The sequence below is a fragment of the Haemaphysalis longicornis genome, unplaced genomic scaffold, assembly GCF_048455015.1.
Source record: "Haemaphysalis longicornis isolate Haplotype H1 unplaced genomic scaffold, Haemaphysalis longicornis Haplotype H1 scaffold_7, whole genome shotgun sequence".
In the NCBI taxonomy this organism is placed as follows: Eukaryota; Metazoa; Arthropoda; class Arachnida; order Ixodida; family Ixodidae; genus Haemaphysalis; species Haemaphysalis longicornis.
Genome location: NW_027526422.1, coordinates 69,878,505 through 69,898,983, shown reverse-complemented (window position 1 = coordinate 69,898,983; position 20,479 = coordinate 69,878,505). Strand labels below are relative to the sequence as shown.

At 48.1% G+C, this 20,479-nt stretch overlaps 2 protein-coding genes across 3 annotated transcripts in view; both read left to right on the top strand.

Annotated features, from left to right (window-relative positions):
• The first annotated feature begins 575 nt into the window (after window positions 1–575).
• On the top strand, window positions 576–10,896 carry LOC144145883 (uncharacterized). 2 transcript variants are annotated; one of them, XR_013317619.1, is made up of 5 exons: window positions 579–1,304; window positions 2,169–2,363; window positions 5,281–5,362; window positions 7,501–7,592; window positions 7,863–10,896. XR_013317619.1 is itself a non-coding variant. In XM_077677721.1 (4 exons), the coding sequence occupies exons 1-4, from the start codon at window positions 992–994 to the stop codon at window positions 7,906–7,908; spliced, it is 636 nt and encodes a 211-aa protein (XP_077533847.1). In that variant the 5' UTR covers window positions 576–991; the 3' UTR covers window positions 7,909–10,896. The 2 variants fall into 2 exon arrangements, 1 of the variants encoding a protein (XP_077533847.1); XM_077677721.1 differs by lacking the exon at window positions 7,501–7,592 and having other exon boundaries at window positions 576–1,304.
• Window positions 10,897–15,688: 4,792 nt separating this feature from the next.
• The window catches only part of LOC144145874 (uncharacterized), a 37,597-nt gene continuing 32,806 nt past the window's right edge, over window positions 15,689–20,479 (top strand). The window contains exon 1 of the mRNA XM_077677694.1: window positions 15,689–15,935. Within this exon, the coding sequence (XP_077533820.1) occupies window positions 15,737–15,935 (199 nt within the window). The 5' untranslated portion in view covers window positions 15,689–15,736. The remainder of the gene's footprint in view (window positions 15,936–20,479) is intronic.

The following is a 20,479-nucleotide window of genomic DNA, read 5'->3' as shown; positions in this document are numbered from 1 at the left end:
CAGATAAGCTGTTCATCGCTAAGCTAAGCTAAATGCGCCGAATGCCTCGCGTTTTACGGTCGCATTTATTTATCGCGATCGTATATGCGGCGACGACGCTTTTCGCTGCCGAGGGGGCGTTTCGACGTGCGACACGACCGCGCCCTCCCGTTTGAATTTGGCGCCGCGGCGTCCTGGAAGCAGACGACGCGACCGGGCGCATGCGCAGATAGCAGTGGGGTTGAGATCAAGCAATCAAGTGCGAAAAACCGCTCCCACGGAGCATAAAGTGTGGGCCTGTGTGGCGCGCGCAAGAAAGACGTGTGCACCGTGTGCACAGATTCCGTGGAATAGAATCATTTTCGAAAGGCGGCCGACCGCGCCTGCAGACCGCGATGAAGATCGAAGGGCGCTGCAAAACGAGCGAAGAGGCAGGCGGGGAAGCCACCCGCCGTTCGAGCAGCGCAAGGAGACAGGACGAGGCGATTCGAAAACGTGAAGCGGAAGCCAAGCGGCCCAAGCGGCCCTTCAATTCTCAGCGCAGTATCGTACAAATCATTCCGGTAAGCCCGAAAACATTACTCGCAGCGCTAAGCTCGTCCTCTTCGTTTCACAGTCGTCCCGAGTGTTTTAACAGCGAATGACGTTTGGTTGGGCCGGCGAACGTGTGCAGGAATACCGGAATGACGTCATCGCACGCGCCGGCACTGCTTGACAGCGTCCTTCGGGAACGCTCTACCCAGCGTTCGAGGCGTGATCTCTGTTGTGCTATTTTCGCCAGTTCACGTTCGCCCGCGCCTCGTGGGACACACAGACAGGCTCGTGCTACAGACGCCGAGTTCGCGAAGCCGCGGTTGCCACATAGCGTGTGCTACCACGGCCGGTCCACTTTGGGGGAGAGATCCATATGTATCCTGCGGACAAAGCCTGCTAGTCGCGGAGAACTTTCAGCGGCAATTTCGGAAACCCATGTGAGGTGCAACAGCTAGCCGGGTCTCCGACGAAGGGAGAGATGGGGCGACACAAAAAGTACGTCACTCCCGAAGAGAAGGAAGCGCGGCGCGAAAGTCGGCGCGCCGCTACTCGAGAACGGATGCGACGACTTCGATCCGATCCCGAATACCGCGCCGGTGAAGCGGCGGCGAGACGACAGCGAATTGCGGGAGATCCGGAGTTTCGAGCCCGCGTTACCGAGCAAAAGCGTGCTAGCAGCCAGACGCGTCGGCAAAACGATCCGGGCCTGCGAGTCATGGAGAACTTTCAGCGGCAAGTTCGGAAATCCATGCGACGTGCCGACCAGAGGTTTGCCCGCAAGCTTCTAAACAGTAAGTTTGGCCACACTGCCGTGTGTGATAGGCTGTGGTTTAACTCGAGCTATATATCTACGCTGACCTCTGTGCGCGACAGCGAAAAGTGGGAGATAGCCGTGCACATCTTACGGGAGGCTTCGTTGCTCCTAGGAAAACTTCCCCAACATCAAACGGCTTGTGTACCCACCAAAACCAGCTGCGCCCCAACTGGACAAAATCGAAGAACGCATGGTGTCTCCGCGTCTCTCCTTCATGACCATTATACCCATATGCTACACGAGCGTTTCTGAATCGAATGTCGTTTGACTCAAATGTGACCTTGAGCTGCTACATGACGTTTTTCAAAGGTCTTTGGTTAAAATGCTATTTGAGTCAAAGGAGCACCACCAATGACCTTGATTTATCAAAGGCCTTTGAAATGCAAATGCTCGTACTGTCGAGCGCAGTTTCTGCGTACTGTAATTATAAAAATTATTTACGAGTCGCGGTGGTGGTCAGTATGGCATAAAAGGCCGGATCGTCGACGTAGCAATCGATGAGTGTTCATTATTTTTTGAGAGCTAACGACGACACCATGCAGTAAACTTGACCGAGTCTCCAAGCATAACCACGCATAAACTTATCCAAACCAAGAAAAAGCTCTGTGGGGACACCAGCTGTGCTGTTTGCGCAGTACTTTTCATGCCGCTAGTGCGAAGCTGCCCTTCCCCCCTTTTTTTTTCAGAATTTTTATAGTGTTGTGCTCTGATTTACAGTTCGGCAGATTTCTGACCACACTTGAATTAAGCATGCTGAACATTGGATAGTCGAATGGCCCCTTTGAGTATGTAGTTCATTGGATTCTTTTTTTTCTTCTTCTTTTTTTTTGTCTTGTCTCAGGGTCAAGGCTGTTGGAACCTTCCCCTGCTGCTGACCATGCAAGCAGTATAACTTGGGCTTCGCATTTAGCCGGGAGAGGCAATTCGCTTACGCAGTGCAAGGTGCCGGTGGAGTCCAAGTGCTCACAGGCAGACTTTAAGCCCAGATCAAGAAATGTTGGAGTGCAGGCACAACACGGAAGGAAGGTACTGGCAGGTGAGTGCTCCTCACTGTTTACTTCCGAGAAAAAACATTGGTGTTTATTTTTTTCCTGGTGACTTATGAAAAGAATGGCTGTGAGGCCAGACTGTGGCTTAAAGCCCCCAGTTTGCAAAAGTTTCTTGTGGTAGGAGTAACCTTGATAGAACTGTAACATTATCTGGGCCGTTGATATGAGACTTGATGGTGTGTGTTTTAGTGTACAGATTTGAAGTACCAGATTTGTATTTAAATGAGATAAAATTTGGCTAGCTGTAATTATTGTTGGCAAATCTCCCCCCAACCCAGCAAAATTAGTGGTGCGCCCACTTCACAACTTGCAGTAAGAGCAGTCTGTCTCGGTTTCACCTAACGAAACCGCAGCCAAAGCAGTGACGAAACCTCAAACAAAGCAAGAAACAATGCTTCTGGCTAGTCACTGAGGTGTAGCAGTTTGGTGGGATCGTAAAGTGTAGTGTTCAGAGTTAATGTTTAACAGCACTCGTTATTTTGAGGCTGAGCTAGCACTCTTCAATGTGTGTAGTACAGTGGTGTAGGGGGCTTGCGATATATAGGAAGCAAGTTCGTTTGCGCCTTGAGCACTTTTATCTCTCTCTTCCTCTTTGTTTTGATTTTTCAGTGATTATTTGTGTTAGTTCGATTACCGTACTTGCATGATTCTGACGTGCCCCCAAAGATAACATGCAAGTATGATTACAAAAATTCGAAAAAATAATTTGATGTTGATTCTACTGCACAGATGTCAGACTAGACACCACATAGAGATGCTGTCAGAAGTAAATAGAGCACGGGAGCTGTGGCCGAACCGCATAGGAGCGCCATGTAGCTGCATAGGCGGTAAACAAAAAAAGCAGAAAACGCATGCGTGCCTGCTGACGGTGATAGCCCATCTGTACTTCTCAACCCACTTCTTTTAACTCGACTGTGAGCATTATTCGCAGCATAGTAGCCACGGCGATGGCGCTGATAGTGTACACACCTAAAAATATTCGAAAGAAAAACTATCACTGCAGATTCTTGTGATAGCGCACCATTTTTCTGGCAGCTCGCGGGTGCTGGAAGTGCGCCAGAGACGTTGCTAGATGCTTCTCTGCTATCAGCGCCATCGCAGTACGCTGCAAACAATGTTCAAAGCCAGGTGAAAAGAAGCGGTTTGAGAGGTATAGATGGGCCATCGCCGTGGGTAGGCATGAATGCGTGTTGTCGCCCTTTCGTTTACCGCCGGTGCAGCTACATGCCGCTCCGATATGGTTCGGCCGGAGCTCCTGTGCTGCAATTAGTTCTGACGGCCCCTGTACCTTTCAGAAGACAGTTCATCAAATGCATGCAAGGGTGACAGCAAGATCCCTTGCTTCGTTAGCTGACTCATTCAGCTTCTGCTGAAATTAAACCTGGAGACAGAAACATTGAAAGTGTTTGCTATTTCAAGTGTCTTGACCTTCATAATTTCTGCTGTGATGGGTTGTTGGTACATTCGCTGCTCCTTTATGAACGTCCGTGTGTGACATACCTCGGGTATGAAGAGCAAGATGAAAGGCACCTTGCAGCAAACGAATTCGTCCCTACCCTACCTAAACTCTGTGTGGTACCTTCCAGTACATGGCCATATCGCTCAGAGGTATTGAAAGGTCCACAATTTTTTTCCTTTTTTAAACATGGCTGGGCACATATAGTCATAGAATCACTGCCTTTTTCTTAACCGCTCTACAAAAATAAAAGATGCAGCAGAAGCACTGAATGAATGAATTTATTGTTAGCTTGTAAAGGAAAGACCGCCAGCAGGCGTAGTTTTGTCTAATCTAAGGGTGGACACCGGAATGCCTGCTGGTGTGGGGAATGGGGAATACAGGCAGACAGGAAAGGGAGGAGAGAGAGAGAGGGAGAGGATACATATATACAAGACTAGTAACTACATATACATACAATATATACAAGACTAAAGACTCAACACTATTATATATGCAAGACAAAAGACTAAATGCTAAGAATAATAAAGAAAAACACAGCCGTGGTTCAGTTTGTTAACTGGGGAGATAGTGGAGAGCTGGGAGGAGTCCCGAGGCATTGAGGTGAGAACCCAGGGCCTCATGGACTCCGTTCCACTCTCTTGGTACTGCGCGGCGCCCACAGAATCTTTTAGGAGGGCCGAGCCTTCCCCTGAGGGCAGCCAACAGTTCAGCCCTCCCTGCCGCAAACTGGGGGCACTCGAGGACCAAATGCGGCAGGGTCTGGAGGGTCGTTTGGCAGTGCTGGCATGATTGGCTGTCGACCAGCTCCAGGCGGTGCTTTCGCTTGGCCCTCCACACGCACCCCACGCAGAGGCGCAGGACAGCCGAGCGTTGCTGTCGTGGCAGCTGTGTGGCCCGCCCGGGTGGTGGGGCCTCTGCTGTGGCTAACCGCGGATCTGGATGCTGGGCCCGCACATGACGCTGGATTAGGAGGCGCATCTCATCCGCACCTGATTTGGCTGCCATGCGTGAAGGGGGCAGCTTGTCTGCCCACTTGTTGCCCTCCAGCCCAATGTGGCCTGGCATCACTGCAGCCGTAGGCGAGCTCCCCATTCAGCCAGCCGTGCCACCTTTTCCTGCACTGCAGTTTTATTCAAAAAAATGTTTGCACACATGCTGCCTAAAAGTTGCACAACAGTGTAAGCTCAAGGTTATATCAGAGTGACAGCTTGAGTATGGGGATTAATAGCCTGGCTGCATAATAAGTGGTGCCGTAATCTGCTTCTCTCTCATTTGTGTTACACCCTTCTCGATAGGTGACGTGTCTTGCTGGTGTTGTACTGGCCGTGCTACAGTGATGGGGCTTTTGCAGCTCGTGTGCTGTCCTTTTGTGTGACCCTTGTTTGTCCCTCATTGTGCCTTGTGTCGCTTCCTGTTCAGTTCGGCTACATTCTCTGTTATTTCAGGCTTGGTACGCAGGAACAGGGCAGCTGCCGGGATGCATGCAGTCCACCGCTCAAAGCCCGAAGCGGCTGAGCTCACTCTCAGGTGAAGTGTGTCTGGCACTGTAGTCGCATGCGAGGCAGCCATACGAATACATGTATTCGAGTGTTGCAAGGGGACTACTGGCACACCAAATGCTTGCGCGACATGGCCACGACTCATGCTGTGGTGTGTTTGGACGGTTGGCAATTTGGCTGCACCTGTGTAGGTAGCTGGGAAAGATTTATTAGGTGCACAAAGTTATGGCATTTGCATTAACTATATATTATAGAGAGATTTTGGTGCATATTAACAATTCCGAAGTGGTCAAAATTAATCCAGAGCCCCCCACTACGGCACGCCTCAAGCCCGAGTGTAGAATTCAGCGCGTTAAAGCTCATAATCCTAATCTGATTCTGGTTTTGAGTGAATGCGGCTTGGCCTCGTTTTCAGTACTGAATGACTTCTATACATATTTATGACCTCTGCATGCAATTGACGACATCTTCATCCCTAAAAAAATGTAAATTATTAGAAGAGCTTCTTGTTCCACGAGTCATCAGGAGACATAGAACACTCTCGTGCATTTGACAAGCCGCTAATAAAAAGCTCTGCCGAAGGGCTCACTGAAGACTGCAGCCTTTTTTCAGGCTCAGAAAAGCACGCGAAGTAATTTATAGCGAGGTGAACATACAGCAACATATTCATTCTCTAAATGTAGGCTAACATGTCACTAAATAGCGGCTTTACTTTTTGAGTAGCTCTGGACTATCCCTAACAAAAGAAGATGATAGTTCGTAGGCTCCGTCCTTCTCTTTAAAAAATGTTATTGTTGTGTGTATATTTAAATGTCTTTTGTGTGTACATGGCGTTCACAGTCAAAAGTTTAAAAAATGAGACAAAAACACGGATGGCGCTACCGCCACTGGTGCTTCTAGGGAGCTTGTCCACCTATGGTAAGGATATGAAGGAGTAATTGGAAAGTGTGATAGTAAGCTATGCACGTAAGCTATGCAACCATGGTGCAGTAAGCTTTTAGCCAAAATAAAACTTTGGCCTAAAAGGTATGGGCAACTCAAAGGAAACCTCAATGGTCATGGAACCTCGGGTACTTGTTGGGGGGGGGAGGGGGGTCACCAGTGGGGGCTCGTGCCCCTGAGCCCCCCCGTTCAGTCGGCGCCTATGCATCCTTTCTCTCTGTTGCATATAAGGGCTTTGTGTCTTGCGTCCCTAAAAACTCAGGTGCTTGGTGGAAATCAAGTCTTGGCTTTTCCTTACAAACGTTTGCCCAGTCCAGTCCAGTCACTGGCTCTATTTGGACAGAGCTGCATACCCTTTTAAATTCCGAACAGTGTGTAAATGAAACAAGCCTTCAGAGATTTCATTAACCCCGGCAAGTCCTTTCTATAAAGAGAGGGGGAGGATACATTTAACTTTCCTTTGTTTTGGCTGTTGATGTCTCGTATCTTCCTGCATTCTTTTTGGACAGAAACTGATGCTGCCACTGCAAAGCCATATGCAATTTAAAGGAGCAGATTTCAAGATCTTCTTTGATGCCAACAACTTAAATCGGCTAGTCGCCAAAAAATATGCTACTGCAGGAACTAATTATCACTGGTTAAAAAATTTGAGGGGTGATTAGAAAGAAGCACACCATCACAGCCGAAGCCTTTTACTTGTGCTTTGAAATGTAGATAGTGTAGTGGGTTTATTTAGACAGCCAAGGAACCGAGGGGATCAAGCGACGGAGGCAGAAGAAGCTCGAGCAGCCGAAGAAGCAAAGCAGCCAGCACTGAACACGATCACGCTGCGAATGCTGTGCGCTTGATGCGTGGGGATTGTCCGTGGGGATTGCCCTGCTTCAGCTTGGATTTCAGCCTGAGCTTTAATCCCTTGACCCGGACCTCTCTTCTTCGTAACTTGCTCAAGTGTCACAGTAACTGTACAGCTATAACATCGTGAGCATGTTTCCGGTGCTATGTGTGAGTGGCTTTGATCCCCAGGGGTTCAAACCTGGGCCTTGGCGATGCCTTGGGCAATGAAACTCGTTCAGATCATGAATTGTACAACTTGACCCAACTTGATGCCCGGTGGTGTCGACGGCATGGCCACTCAGGGTTTGGTGCTCTTCCATGACGTTGAGTGCAGCTGTGCTGCTTTGGATGTCCGCCGCAACTAGCCATCTTTGTTTTTCCCATGCACAGTCTTCCCTAACTTGCACTTGCACCAGCAAATCACGTCTGTATCTCCGACATCGCTGGAAAAGATTGCAGAAAAGCTGCCTGCACCTTGCCAGGTATTTATTTTGTGTAGTTATCTGCATTCATTAAGCACAGCTTAGATTAAGATTGGCATGTCTGTTAGTTACTCCAACATGCCGATTTACCTTGACACGAAGTGTGTTGTGTTCAAGGTCTTTTTAAAGAAGAACATTTGCCACTCCAAGTGTTGCTGTTGCAAAAAGGTCAACCCTTGTGTCTAGCTGCCTTTGGTTCAGGTGGCACAATGTGGTTGGGTAAAATCTAGTTACACGTGTGCCTTTGTCATTCCTGTCACTACCACGCAGGCTTTGGGAAGAGCTCAAGTCTACAGGTTTGGTGACTGCTCCGTGACTCAAGTGATGTGCTAAGCAGCCAGCTGCCATGGCGAGCTCACTTTCGAGACAGCTTTGGGGCAGCTGTTGAGAAGGATCGTTACGAGGATCACTCAAGTGACTGAGTGCAAGAGCTTCTCCAGCACAACTAGTCATCACTTCACAAGACTGGCCAGTGTTTGCTTGCCACTGTGACTCTTGGCCTGGGCATTCTGCTATGGACCACAGGGACGCAGGTTTGGATCCTAGCCGAAGCAGCTGTCTTCATCAGGGAGGCGAATAGGAACATCCCGTGTGTGTGTGTGTACCCGCCGCGGTGGCTCAGTGGCTATGGCATTGCGCTGCTGAGCACGAGGTCGCGGGTTTGATTCCCGGCCGTGGTGGCCGCTTTTCTGATGGAGGTGAAAAGTAAAAACGCCCGTGTGCACGAGATTTTGGTGCACGTTAAAGATCCCCAGGTGGTCAAAATTAATCCGGAGCCCACCACTGTGGCGTGCCTCATCGCCTGCGTTGCGTCGGCACGTTAAACCCTACAATCAATCAGTCAGCATCCCGTGTGTGCGCTCTCCAGGCATTGGACAAGCCTTGCGTGCTATCACGTGATCATGCACAATCTGGTGCGCTGTCTGAGCTGTGATAAGAAAGAAAGGTAAAGAATAGTACCTTTGAATGCAGGTGATGTACTGATAGCGATGAACTTTTTGCTACCGGGGCCAATTTTCATTACTTGCTGATGCAATGGAGCAATATGTTGCGTCTGTTCTACATTCTTTCTGTGGCAAACATTCGCTGAACTATCCAGCTGGGTGTGTGTGTCTTCAAAAATTAAAAATAGTATTTTACAATCGCATTGGTTTAGTGTCATTTGTATATTTAAAAGTGTTCAAACAGCTGTCTCAGAATTTAATGTTTCAAAACAGTTTAAATTTTCAAAGGCCGATTTTGTATAAAGGCCTAACTTGCCAAAATAACACATTAAGAAATGTGTTATTTTTGCAAGTTAGGGTGTGGTAAGTGGGAGGATGAATACAGCAAATTTAGAATAGTGAAGTACAAGGTACTTACTCCCACCTTATACATCTGACCTTGGCTTCCTATTGATAGTTGAAGTCAAAGAATGCAGGCAGACCCTGCCCTTGAACTTGATGTTTTATAACTTGCACAGAATAGTAATATTTCAAAGGGAGATTTGTATTTCTTATTCGTAAGTGTTCATGAAACAATATTTATGCATGTTGGGAGTAATGTGGAACTTTTTCTTATCACACAAACCAGTATATTTGTGTCGCTGCAATTGCAATCCTCGTAAGTTGCAGAATCGAAAAATTGCCGTGAAGTGTGGAAATGTTTATTTTGATAGGCATTTTACTCGGCAGAGTCACATTCACCGTGCCTATAATTTGAAAGTTATTATACATAGGGTATTCGCAAAATCTGTCTTTACTCAAAGTGTGCCATCGTAAGACACGTGCAAGTAAATACAAAAACAGGAAATTAGGTGTGCTGTTGGAGAATATTGCAGCACTTGCAATATATAAGCTGTTAGCAGAATTGAGCTTGACTTGTGGCGTTACACGGCACAGTGCTAGTCCTGAGCACAAATAACTGAAAATTAATGGTCCAAATAAAATGCTAGTAGTACACAGTATAGCATGTGGCACCGTGGTGCTTGAAGTAGGAGAAAAACTGTTCATTATGGCTGCTACTAGTGTACGAGCGATTTAAGTGTGTGGTAATGATGTGCCATTACTTCTTAAGGACTTTAAAATACGTGTTCACAAAAAAAGTAATGTTAAGGAAAATGTTCCACCATGAATGCGTCACACCCCGTGGGAATGAAAACTTAAAAAAAAAAAAAAAAGAAATTTCCATCTGCTTTTGACAATAAGGTAACAGATGGTTTATTCAATATGATCTTAACTAAATAAATACATGGAATGTGTTCTGGAAATGGGTCCTTGAGTACACACGATGCAAGATTTTTGAACATGTGCTTTGAAGCACCGTGCCTCTCTCAGTTATTTATTGACCTTGCTGTAGATTTGCTGTATTTTAGTGCTGCATAGTTAAATATTGTATCATACTTTATTTACTGTTGTTTTCTCTGGAGAAACTCAAACTCTGCTGTCTACTATATGTTATACCCATGCTACACGAGCGTTTCGAAGGCCTTTGAGTCGAATGTCATTTCACTCAAAAGACACCTTTGAGCTGCTACACGACGTCTTTCAAAGGCATTTTGTTCAACTGGCATTTGAGTCAGGAACACGACTACTGACCTTTGAGAGTCTCAAAGGCCTTTGAAACACGAACGGTCGTACCCTCAGGCTCAGTTTCTGCAAGCCGTAATAACAAAAACAATTATTTACGAGTAAAACTGTGTGTTTGAAGTGCAAGATCTTCATAATTTTTCACTTGTTTTCGTCCTCGGTCACTCGCTCTACGATTACGAGGTAACTTGGTACTCTCAACACCGGCGGTGCGAAAAGACAAAAAGAAACGGGCTGCCTTGTGCATGTTTTGTGCGCGCTTGTAGATAGTTATCAATTTGATCTCTAATAATTGATTTTTTGCCCATTTAAACTCTAAAATTACATTTTCGCCGAGAACGAAACATGGCAGCAGTGGTGACACCAAAACATGGCGGGCGAACGCGGAAACTTTTAACTGCCTTTGAGAATGGTCGTGTAGATCGACAGAACTCCTTCCAGTTTGAATTACATTTGAAATTTCGAAGGTCATTCGACTGAAATGTCCTTCCAAACGCTTGTGTAGCACAGGTATTACACTTCATTGTTTCTGTTTAGTTTCCCCCTGTTTTTATTTGTGAAGTACAACCATGTTTTAATTGTGTACGTCTTTTAATGTCTCTACGTGCTCCCTAATCAGCCAACAAGCACTGTGTGCACTTAAAGTGACAAGCAAATTTTTTTGAGGAAAGGAGATTGTAAATAAATGTGGATTGATCTGTTTTATACTGTACGTTATCAAAATTATAAAAAGCCACTTGCTTGGCACAATGTCGTCAGTTTTTGCGTGTTTGTGGGAAGAAGACGTCGCTGCTGCATTTGAGAATAGGTCCATCCTGGTCAACTTTCAGATGGACTCGGAGCAAGTCAAAGTTTGAAACACTTTCCTTTATTGGCTTCTGTGGATGCCACACCCTGTCTTACAGCATTCAAGGCTTTGCCTTCATGTAGCAGCGAATCGTTGCCAGCCCCAGAGGCTGCAGTACCGAGTAGACGAGTGAAAACACACGCCAGCAGTCTCCCACCGAACGGTGGGTACATCAGAACAATCTTGCGGGAGAAAGCTACATGCCCACGGAAGTCGGCAAGTCAGCTGACCTCACTAGAGTTCTTGATTTCGAAAATTGCCTCCTGTATTTTTTTATGGGTGAAAGATCACGAGAAACCATTCAGAAACTATCGTGGAAAGAAACTACGGTCCCTAGAAAGATCATAGAGAAACAATCGCCTCTAACTGCTGGCCCTGCAGATTGGGGAGTAAGACCAGCGACTTTGCAAAACAAGTAAAACAATTTAAGTGTGGCTACAAAAAAGTTAATACCAGGTAATTCTAGCAGGGACCAATGTTGTTTTTCGCCAATTTCAATTTGATTATTGCGCTCCTAAACGTAGCGGCCCTAGGGATGCAAAATGCTACTCCTGTCACTTTTTCTCTCTGCACGCGACTGGAAGCGCACATGTGCTATGTAACGGTGATCGGTGCCACTGCAAGGCAAGTGGGCAACACAGCTCACTTCATTTAGAGTTCAAGACTTATTCTAAAACGCTCTAGTCTAGAACACTATTGCATAGGAGCAGGTGTTTTGCCAGAGCTGTTCCTTACGCCCATGGACTCCGCACAGCATGAGCAGCAACGGGCTCTTGCCAGAGAATGGCAGCACCGCTGACGAGCAAATTCAGTTTCAAGATCGGGAAGCTGAAGCCAAGCGTCAGTGGACGGAAGCTGACCCCGAGCTTCAAGAAAGGGAAGCACAAGCCAAGCACCAGTGAAGTTCCTCCCCGCAGGAAGCTATCTTAAACTCTAAGCGCCAGTGGAGGCAAGCCAACCCTGAATTTCGACAGCACAATTCCAAGCAGACGCCAACGCAGAGAGACCGACGGTGCCTGTGACCAGCTCAAGAGAGAATTCCTCGACTGTGAGTTTGGCCATAGCTCCAAAGTGAGTGATACACTGTGGTTTGGTCACAGCCTCGTGAAACTGAAGAAAATCGACTGAATCACAGTGCAACACGAATCGCCGACACCCGCCAACCAATCGATCTCGGGAAAACTCAGAAAATCACCGATGTGAAGAAACCACTCGAAAACTTATTAATAAAATGCAAAGAAAAAGAAAAAAACAATGACGTCTCACACTGTACGAGACTTGTGTTATGAATGTAGTAGTGCACCAAGAAGGCGCTACTGTATCGTTGTTTGTCCCGTGTGTGTCTTGCAGAGTCGTTATTGGTACGTGAGCCTATTGTATGTGGGGGGGGCTGTTTTTATGCGTAATTAAACTGAGAAACTGTGCTTAAACAAAGACATTAAGACAAGACACAGCTATGAGCGCTTCTCTTACTGTCTTCGTTTAAGCGCTGTTTCACAGTTAAATTATGAACCAACTAGCCCAAACCCAAACGTTAGATTTTTTTTTATGCGTAACATTGTTACTGATCTTGTGACGAGAACGTCAACACTGCATCTACTGCCGGTGTGAGGTGAAAATGGTGTCTGCGTAACGCAACCTCTCTGATGGAGCATGAGTGGCTTTGTTCTACGACAATACAGTGACAAGTTGCAAGGGTTCTTTTTTCTTGCTTGGAACGGGGGCTTGTCCGATGTTGAACACGAGGCCTACATAGCTGGTGTGCATATGGCCGCTCTGTATCGTCATATGTTACTGACAACAGGAGGTATTGCATATTGCTTAGCCGTGCAGGTTGCACTGATAGTGGTATGGCCGAAGCACCAGTGTACCTTTTTCTCTTTTTTTTTTACTTTCTGCAACCTAGAACGGGACACTGCAGCTCGTTTTGCTATCTATGCTGACGACCTTACAGGATGGGTTGAGGCCGCCGACTACGACTGCACAGAGGACATGGCAACAGAATTGCAGGCGGCGAACAGCCTTTTCACTACTCTCCCAACTTTCGGTCTTGAGTTAGCACCCGAGAAGACGGAATTTCTCCTGGTCCACGGTCAGCACCAACCCCCCACTGGTATGCATCATACCATGCACATCGGCGACACACCCATTTCCTCCCACTGTGGTCATATTCGCTTGCTTGGCATCCCCTCGCCAGCCACGACAGCGCTCGACAGCGGATAAGTCAACTGCGGAAAAATTGGAAGCCAATGCTCCACTTTCAAACAAATTTGGTGGTGCTCACCAATCCGCGTGCTTCGCGCTCTGTCGGGCAGTAGCGGTCGGTCGTCTCGCTTATGGCGCTCCGGCCTACAGCCTATCCTCGACTTATAAGAAGCATGTAGCGGTCCTTTATCGGGTCATGCTCTGCACCATCACTGGACTTCCCAGGCATACCCACATCGATGCTCTTGAATGGGCTGCTCCTATGCCTCCCATTTGAGCTCCTCGCGAAAGCCCTCGGACAACATGACCTTCGGCGGACATTAACACCACAAGGGGCTGCACTCTCCACCTGGGACTTCCGCATTCTTCCGACACTTTCCTGAGCCTCACCCCGCCACCCCCTTGGTCACTCCCGCCTACCACAGTGGCCTATCAGCAAACTTGTGTCCCCCGTACTCGACCAGTTGCCCATGAGAAATCCCTTCGGCATGTCCTTGCGACAAAACTGCCAGATGAAGTGGACATTTACACGGACGCCGGCCTTTCGCCTTTCCATATGGGTCTGGCCTGGCGCTGCCCACCTTGCTGTGTTATTCGGCCAGGACACCACTCACCCGCCGCGGTGGCTCAGTGGCTAAGGCGTTGCGCTGCTGAGCGCAAGGTCGCGGGTTCGATTCCCGGCTGCGGCGGCCGCTTTTCTGATGGAGGCGAAAAGCAAAAACGCCCGTGTGTACGAGATTTCGGCGCACGTTAAAGATCCCCAGGCGGTCAAAATTAATCCAGGGCCCTCCACTACGGCGCGCCTCATCGCCTGCGTTGCGTCGGCGCGTTAAACCCTACAATCAATCAATCAGGACACCACTCGTCTCCCTTGGAAGCAGAACTTCAGGGCATCCTCGGCGCATATGAGCTAAAGTATTTAAACGCCGCCCCCTCCGCGTTTTCAGATCCTCACGGCCTCCCATCAGGCACTTCAAGAAGTGCGCAAGCCCTTCAGTGATCACCCAACTGTGCACGAAATACAAAACGTGATCACCATTCTAGCTCGCAATGGGACCACTGCCCGATTGACATGGGTGCGGGGTCCTACAGACTCGGATGGGGGCAACCAGGCAGCACATGATGCAGCAAGGGAGTGTCTCGCTTCCCGTGGATGATGACGTGTCGCGCCCCTCTCCTGACCCTCGCCTTCAAATTTACCGTGCACGCCTTGCTCGGAAGGTATGCCTTGCGTCCATTACTCCCGCTGGCTACCTGGCTCTGGCTCCTCCGATGCCTCGCTCTGGCTCCTCCGATGCCTCGCTCTATGGAAATTTTCATAAACAGAACTATTGCTAACGCAGCCCTCACACCCCGCGTCATAAGAAAATGGATTCACCCTGCAAGATCCCCACCTCCTTACTGCCCCTGCTGTCAAACGTCAGTGTTCGCCACCCTCAATCACTTAATCTGGCACTGCGCCGCATTTTCCTTGTACCGCTCAATGCTTTGCCACGTGATTCCTCTCAAGACGCGCCCCTTCCCTCACCCCCCCTTACAGCCCTTCGAAGACCCTATAGTTTTCTCATAGCCCTCATAGTGTTCGGACTAGAGAGTTAGTTGTCTCTACAGATTAGTGTAAACCGGGGCCTACCCCGGTCGTAATAGTTACTTGACTGCACTCACATGATTTGCTGGCGGCAGTGATCTCTTCTATGGCGTTCAAGGACCCACCATTGCTACTCGGCTACTCCTCCCTGCCTCATCCTCCTCTTCCCTTATTATGGTCGCATGGCCTAACCTTTGAAATAAAGGATTACAACAACAATACTTTTAAGAGCGATGCTGTTTAAGATGGTGGTTGGGTGGGCGATCGTGCGCAGAAAAACCTTGGCTTGCCGAGCGATGAAGTCATCGCGCGCGCCATCACTGGGCATCCTCGATTTACCAGTCCTGGACGGTCCGCGGACAGTCCGAGGACTGCGTTCGGGTCGGAAGTCCCATAGAAATACATGTGAAAATCGAGTGCCGGATCGTGTCTCGGGCAGTCCGTGGACGATCCGGGACTGATAATCGAGGAGGCCCACTGCATCACTGTAGAAGGGTAGAAGGAGGCGATGACCGTAGTGACCGTAGCTTCGCCTTGCCACACTCGGGCGGGACTCGTGTCGCCATCTGTTGCAGGCGCGATACAACTGGTACAAGCACGGCTTTGGAAATGCGTCGCGGGGCGGCTCGCTCTATCGCTAGTTGCGACGAGGGGTGCAGTCCTCCATGGGTGCAGTTTTGATGGTGCAAAGAGAAGAATTAATGCCAAAATGAAAGAAGCCAAAAGGCCGAGAAGCGATATAACGTTAATGAACTTCTTAATTAGCGCCCCACACACCAGACGACGCAAGCTGAACATTGGCCACCGAACGAGTTCAAAAATTTTAAGCAAACGCTCGAAATTGTTTGCACGCGGCGTGCGGACTAAAAATAAAAATTGTTCCCACGCGGCGTGCGAATAGGGACACCCGTAAAGACGGTAAAGACACCCGCAAAACATGGGTCGGCCGAAGAAGTATGCAACTGCCGAGGATGAAGAAGCGCAGCGCGAACGCCGTCGTGTCGCTTCTCGAGAACATATGAGACGGCTACGATCTGACCCCGTGTATTGCGCCGAAGTCGCCGCGCGTAAACGGCAGCGAAGAGCCGAAGTTCGCGAGTACCTCGCTCGTAATGTGGAGTACCAGCGGACTCTTGGTAAGTGTCGCCGAGAAGCGCGCGTCCTTTTGCCTGACAACTCAGACCAGCGGAAAGTACGACACAAAGTGGTATTCTGAATCGATTTCCCCATTCATAAGCATAACGAAATCCTCTCCTCAGCCGAGGGGAGGAAGCAAATGGAGTGGAGGAGGAACTCGGAAATTTGGCCCAAACCAGCTCCGCTAGCTGTTTCTCGAGCCTTGCATAACGTACTAGTCTTAAAGAGCTGTCGTAGGTCGAGTCTTCATTAGTCTGCGGAAGGTTGTGCGTTATGCATTACCAGCATTACATTGCCAGGCCGATAACTAAACAAGGAAGGCGCCCTGCACGTCACTATGAACTATGCAGTCGCCGGTCGGACTGACGTCTGCTAGCTTGCAGGAAACTGTTCGCTCCAGCTCCCGCCTAACACACTGCGACAAAATATTTCCGCAGACGTGTGTTCATGTGGGCATATCTGGTGAAAAATTTCAAGCTTTGCCTCTGTTCCCAGCGATCACGTGGTAGCGAAAAGAACGCTTGCAGGGAGCTTCACGGATCCTTTAGAAGGTCTCACATTTCGTTGAACCAGCAACTTAATTTGTGGAGTCTTGCTGAGAGAGAGAAACATCGTGGTACCGTCAGTACCGTGTGGCTGCAGGGACATACACTTCTCTGCACTTGCACTTTTTCTTTTCGGCTTTCGTAGTGCTCCGGACAGAATCCGGTAGGGCCAGATACTGACTCCCGCGTGCAAGTCGCACTTAAAAGCCTTTTATGAGGTGTGTGAGGCTGATGATATTGTCAAAGGTTTGCCCAGTCTTCCCAGCTTTTGTTCTCACTTCTTGCGTGGTTCATCGTCCAAAGAAACGGCGAAAAAGACGCTTTGGGATCAGCTGGATAACCGATAACCTGGATAATCGCGGCTGCCCGGCCTGTACTCGCGAGAGCTATTTTTATGATGCATCCACACCTCTTGCTGCTGTAGAAGATCATCACGGTAATGTAGAACACGCAGAAAATGCAAGATATCGACCATAAACGGCAAGAGAATCTGTCCCAACCGCGCGCTGGCAACACAATCGTTTGCGCCGCTAGCAGACGACGCCAAGCAACTCGATAATAGCCGTTTCCCGATGGCTCAAAGTGGCTGCATGAGCAACAAAAAGTTTCTAGCAAAATACTGTGATAACAAAAGCGAGCATCTTTCTTCCATTAGTTTACCTACGGCACCACATCAACCAACGACGGCGGTAACAACTGCTGAGCCTGAGCGCCTCAAGCAACGACGGCGCCGCTGGAAGAGAGCGCAGTGGCGCTCCTGGCGGCGACAGTCGCGTTTTGATTCAGCCGATACCCTGCAGTGTTCCCGTTTGCGCTACTAGGTCAAAAATGTGGTTCTTCTGTACTGCTGGGAACTGCACTGACTGCACGACTGCACCACTGGTCGGCGACTTTGGCTAGTTTCGGTTTCCGAAATTGTGGCGATCCTAGCGGCACGGTGCTGCGGCGTGGCCCTTCCCTTTCCCTCAGTGTTTCTTTCTTTCCACACCGTCAACGCTTCCGCGCCTCCTCACGCATGCGCAAAAGCTCACCGGCGCCAATATTTTTTTTTTCTTTTTCTCGGCGCGCACGGCGGGCCAGTTCGGTACCGAAGCGACTAAAACCCGCCCGCTGACCGGACGTTGTTGCCAGCATACTCGAGAAACGCGTGCTGGCAACACTGATTTGTTCCGACCGCGACCGACGCTGGACGCTGCCCCTCATGGCTATGCTGGCAACACTTGCAACGCGCCCGGAACAACGACCGTGTTGCGGGCGGGTTTTAGCACGACCGGCTCCGGTCGTGGGTTTTAGTCGCTGCGGTCTGCTGTGATGCTGCACAGCACGGCCCAGCACTACAGAACCTAGAAGCGGGTATCGCGCATCAGCCGATCTACAGAAGAAGCCGATGTCCACTGTGCAGCGCCGGAAATGTGCCCATCTTGCTGGTTGCTTTCATCAAACTGCTGCTGAGTGTTCTCCGTGCGATCCTTGTGTGAAGTTGGCTCACCTTGGTGCATTTGGTGCAGCACCGCCACCCGTTTGTGCTAAGGAATCGGAGAGTGGAAGGCTAGCTTTACGCTCCCTGCAAGCTTTCGACATTGGTGCCTGTGCTTCTTCGTGTATTAGCCGGCGTGCTTCCGGCCGTCACTTTTATCTCGTAGTTGTGATGGAATATGCCTAGCAATAGTGACTAATTACCCAGGACTTCTATGAATAACCTCATTCTACTAGAGCCTGCAAGCTCCGCTTCGGTATGTTTGTAGTGTATCAGCTTGTCAAGTCTGTTTGAATTTGTAGTGTATTCTAGCCTGTTGGATCTTTAGTCGTTGCATAATATGACGTGTGCCAGCATTTGTGTTCAGTTTAGAAGAATCTAAAAAAGCATGTAATCTTAAGTTAGTGCGAAGGGTGAACAAGGAAACGGACAATGCATTTTAACTGTACATAGAAGCTCTAGTTACTGCATGTGGCTTGTGCTACCCACTATGATGCCTGCATCGCTTATTAATTTCAGCAAGGTAGGTACAAAGACATACACAACAGAAAAGTGCCGCGCTGTTTTATGCTTGTATTTGGCGTTAGGATGAGGCGCTGTTTTATACCAAATCACCCAGGATTGAACTAACAGGACGGACGCTACTTGCAACTGATTTATTTAGGGTATGTCCATCATGTATGAGAAAAGCAATAACAAAAGGCCACAAGCATTCGACCAGAGCGCACACAAAAAGAACTTATCTAAGAAGGCACATTCCTTAGAGTAGATTGATAAAGAGGGGTCTCACTCACATATTGTTCTCCTTCATTTGATACAAACTTAATGTGCCATTACACCACAGCTTCCTTCCGCTATTTTTGTTTATCAATTTGGGTACACAATTACAACCTTTGCAATGAAACAGCCTGGGTAATTTTCTACCGAAAGTGCGTGTTTTCAAATGGTCCCTAATAATTTAGGTCATTTGGCTGATGTAAACTTGTCAAGTCAAGGGTGTCTCATCACACACTTAACAAGAAGCTTAGCATGCTTCTTACGACCAACTGTGTGCAAGTGTGCTGAAGAATGGCGCATGCCCACTCGAGGATTGGCAAGGGCAGGGTATTATTAGTGCACACGCACTAGGGAGGCTGACCACGAGATATTCATGCACGTGTCTGGTGCCTCAAAAGCCGAACCCCTCCGACGGAAACGCTTGAGTTTGTGCAAAGCATTTCCAAATTAGCCATTTAAAGAAAAGAAAAAAACCAAAGGAAGAGCAACTTATGCTGCGTCTCATTCACACACGCTAAAGACAAGCGGGTTCCATCTGGGCCCACTTAGTAAGGGCTGTAGCTGCACAGGATACACAGAACGACAGTAAGGAGGGTAGGGTAGAGCATATATACAGTAGACGCTCATTAAGACAAACTCGAGGAAACCGTAAAAATATGTATTACCAGAAATTTCTTTTAAGCTGAGGTTTTTGCGTTGTGGATGTTACAAGCAAGCAAAAGTGTTGTTCATCCTATTCATGGAGTTCGTCTTAACTGGAGTAGAGGCGTGAAGGTTTGGGAAAAGAGAGCTGAGCACAACCAGTGGTCAATTTACTAAAACAGCAAAGAGGACAGCCGCTGACTGTGAGAAGCGGGGAGCTCAAGCTTAGTTTTCTTACAATATATATATATATCCGCTGTCCGGCCTTTGCGGCTTTATTGCCTCATATTCGTGCAGTGCATTGGCTCTGCAAGCTAAATAGTCTCACGGGTGGACAGGCAAAGTATTTCAACTGATATCAATGCTCAGTGTCACACTCGTCAGTCTGAACAAAAAAAAAATCAGAACGATAATCAAACTGTGCTTCCCCCGCTCAAGCGCTACTACTCACACACTGAAATCAAACGACTGCCAAATTCTTTTTTTCTATAATGGAGGGTATGTAATTTACAGAAAAAGCATGCTGTGCGCGTTGCTTCAGATTGGGGAAAAAAAAAACTTCCACTTCCTCCAAAGAAATTAGATTTACTACTCCTGCGATACACCTTTTTGCAGGGGTGTACAAATATCAAATTTTGTACCGCAAATCACACACGAATAGAAAAAGTGACTGCAGATGGAATAAAATATGTTCGACTGAATATCATTGATTTAGCGTGTTTACAGCTTTGAAAGCAGAGCTCAAAGAGAGAGAAAAGATAAATTGGTTAATCACAACCTGACATGTAGAGTTTGTGCACTGATTTAGAAATGGTACAAAAAAAAAAGGTGAATAAGAGACTGGAGCAGTGAAAAAAGTTTGGCACACATTTTCTTGGAGACATGTGGGTTCTTCAACGTGCTCTAAATAGAAGTATATTTGACGGGCTGCAGCCCCTCCAGTCATTGAAATAAGGCCCTTGCTATGCATGCCTACTAGGACCAGTATGCTACCGAGGCATAGCCAACAAGTAATAACTCAATTTCTCGTTCATGCCATCCCACTGGCCGGACACTTCTTTCCGGCTTATTAACTTTGCACAGGTAACATTCCACTTCAGTT

Bases quoted from the DNA above. Each gene is read 5' to 3' on its own strand.
- LOC144145883 (XM_077677721.1), top strand. From the start codon at position 992: ATGGGGCGACACAAAAAGTACGTCACTCCCGAAGAGAAGGAAGCGCGG. The intron at 2,364-5,280 runs GTGAGTGCTCCT...CTGTTATTTCAG, and splicing joins CGGAAGGAAGGTACTGGCAG to GCTTGGTACGCAGGAACAGG. The intron at 5,363-7,862 runs GTGAAGTGTGTC...ACTACCACGCAG, and splicing joins GCGGCTGAGCTCACTCTCAG to GCTTTGGGAAGAGCTCAAGT.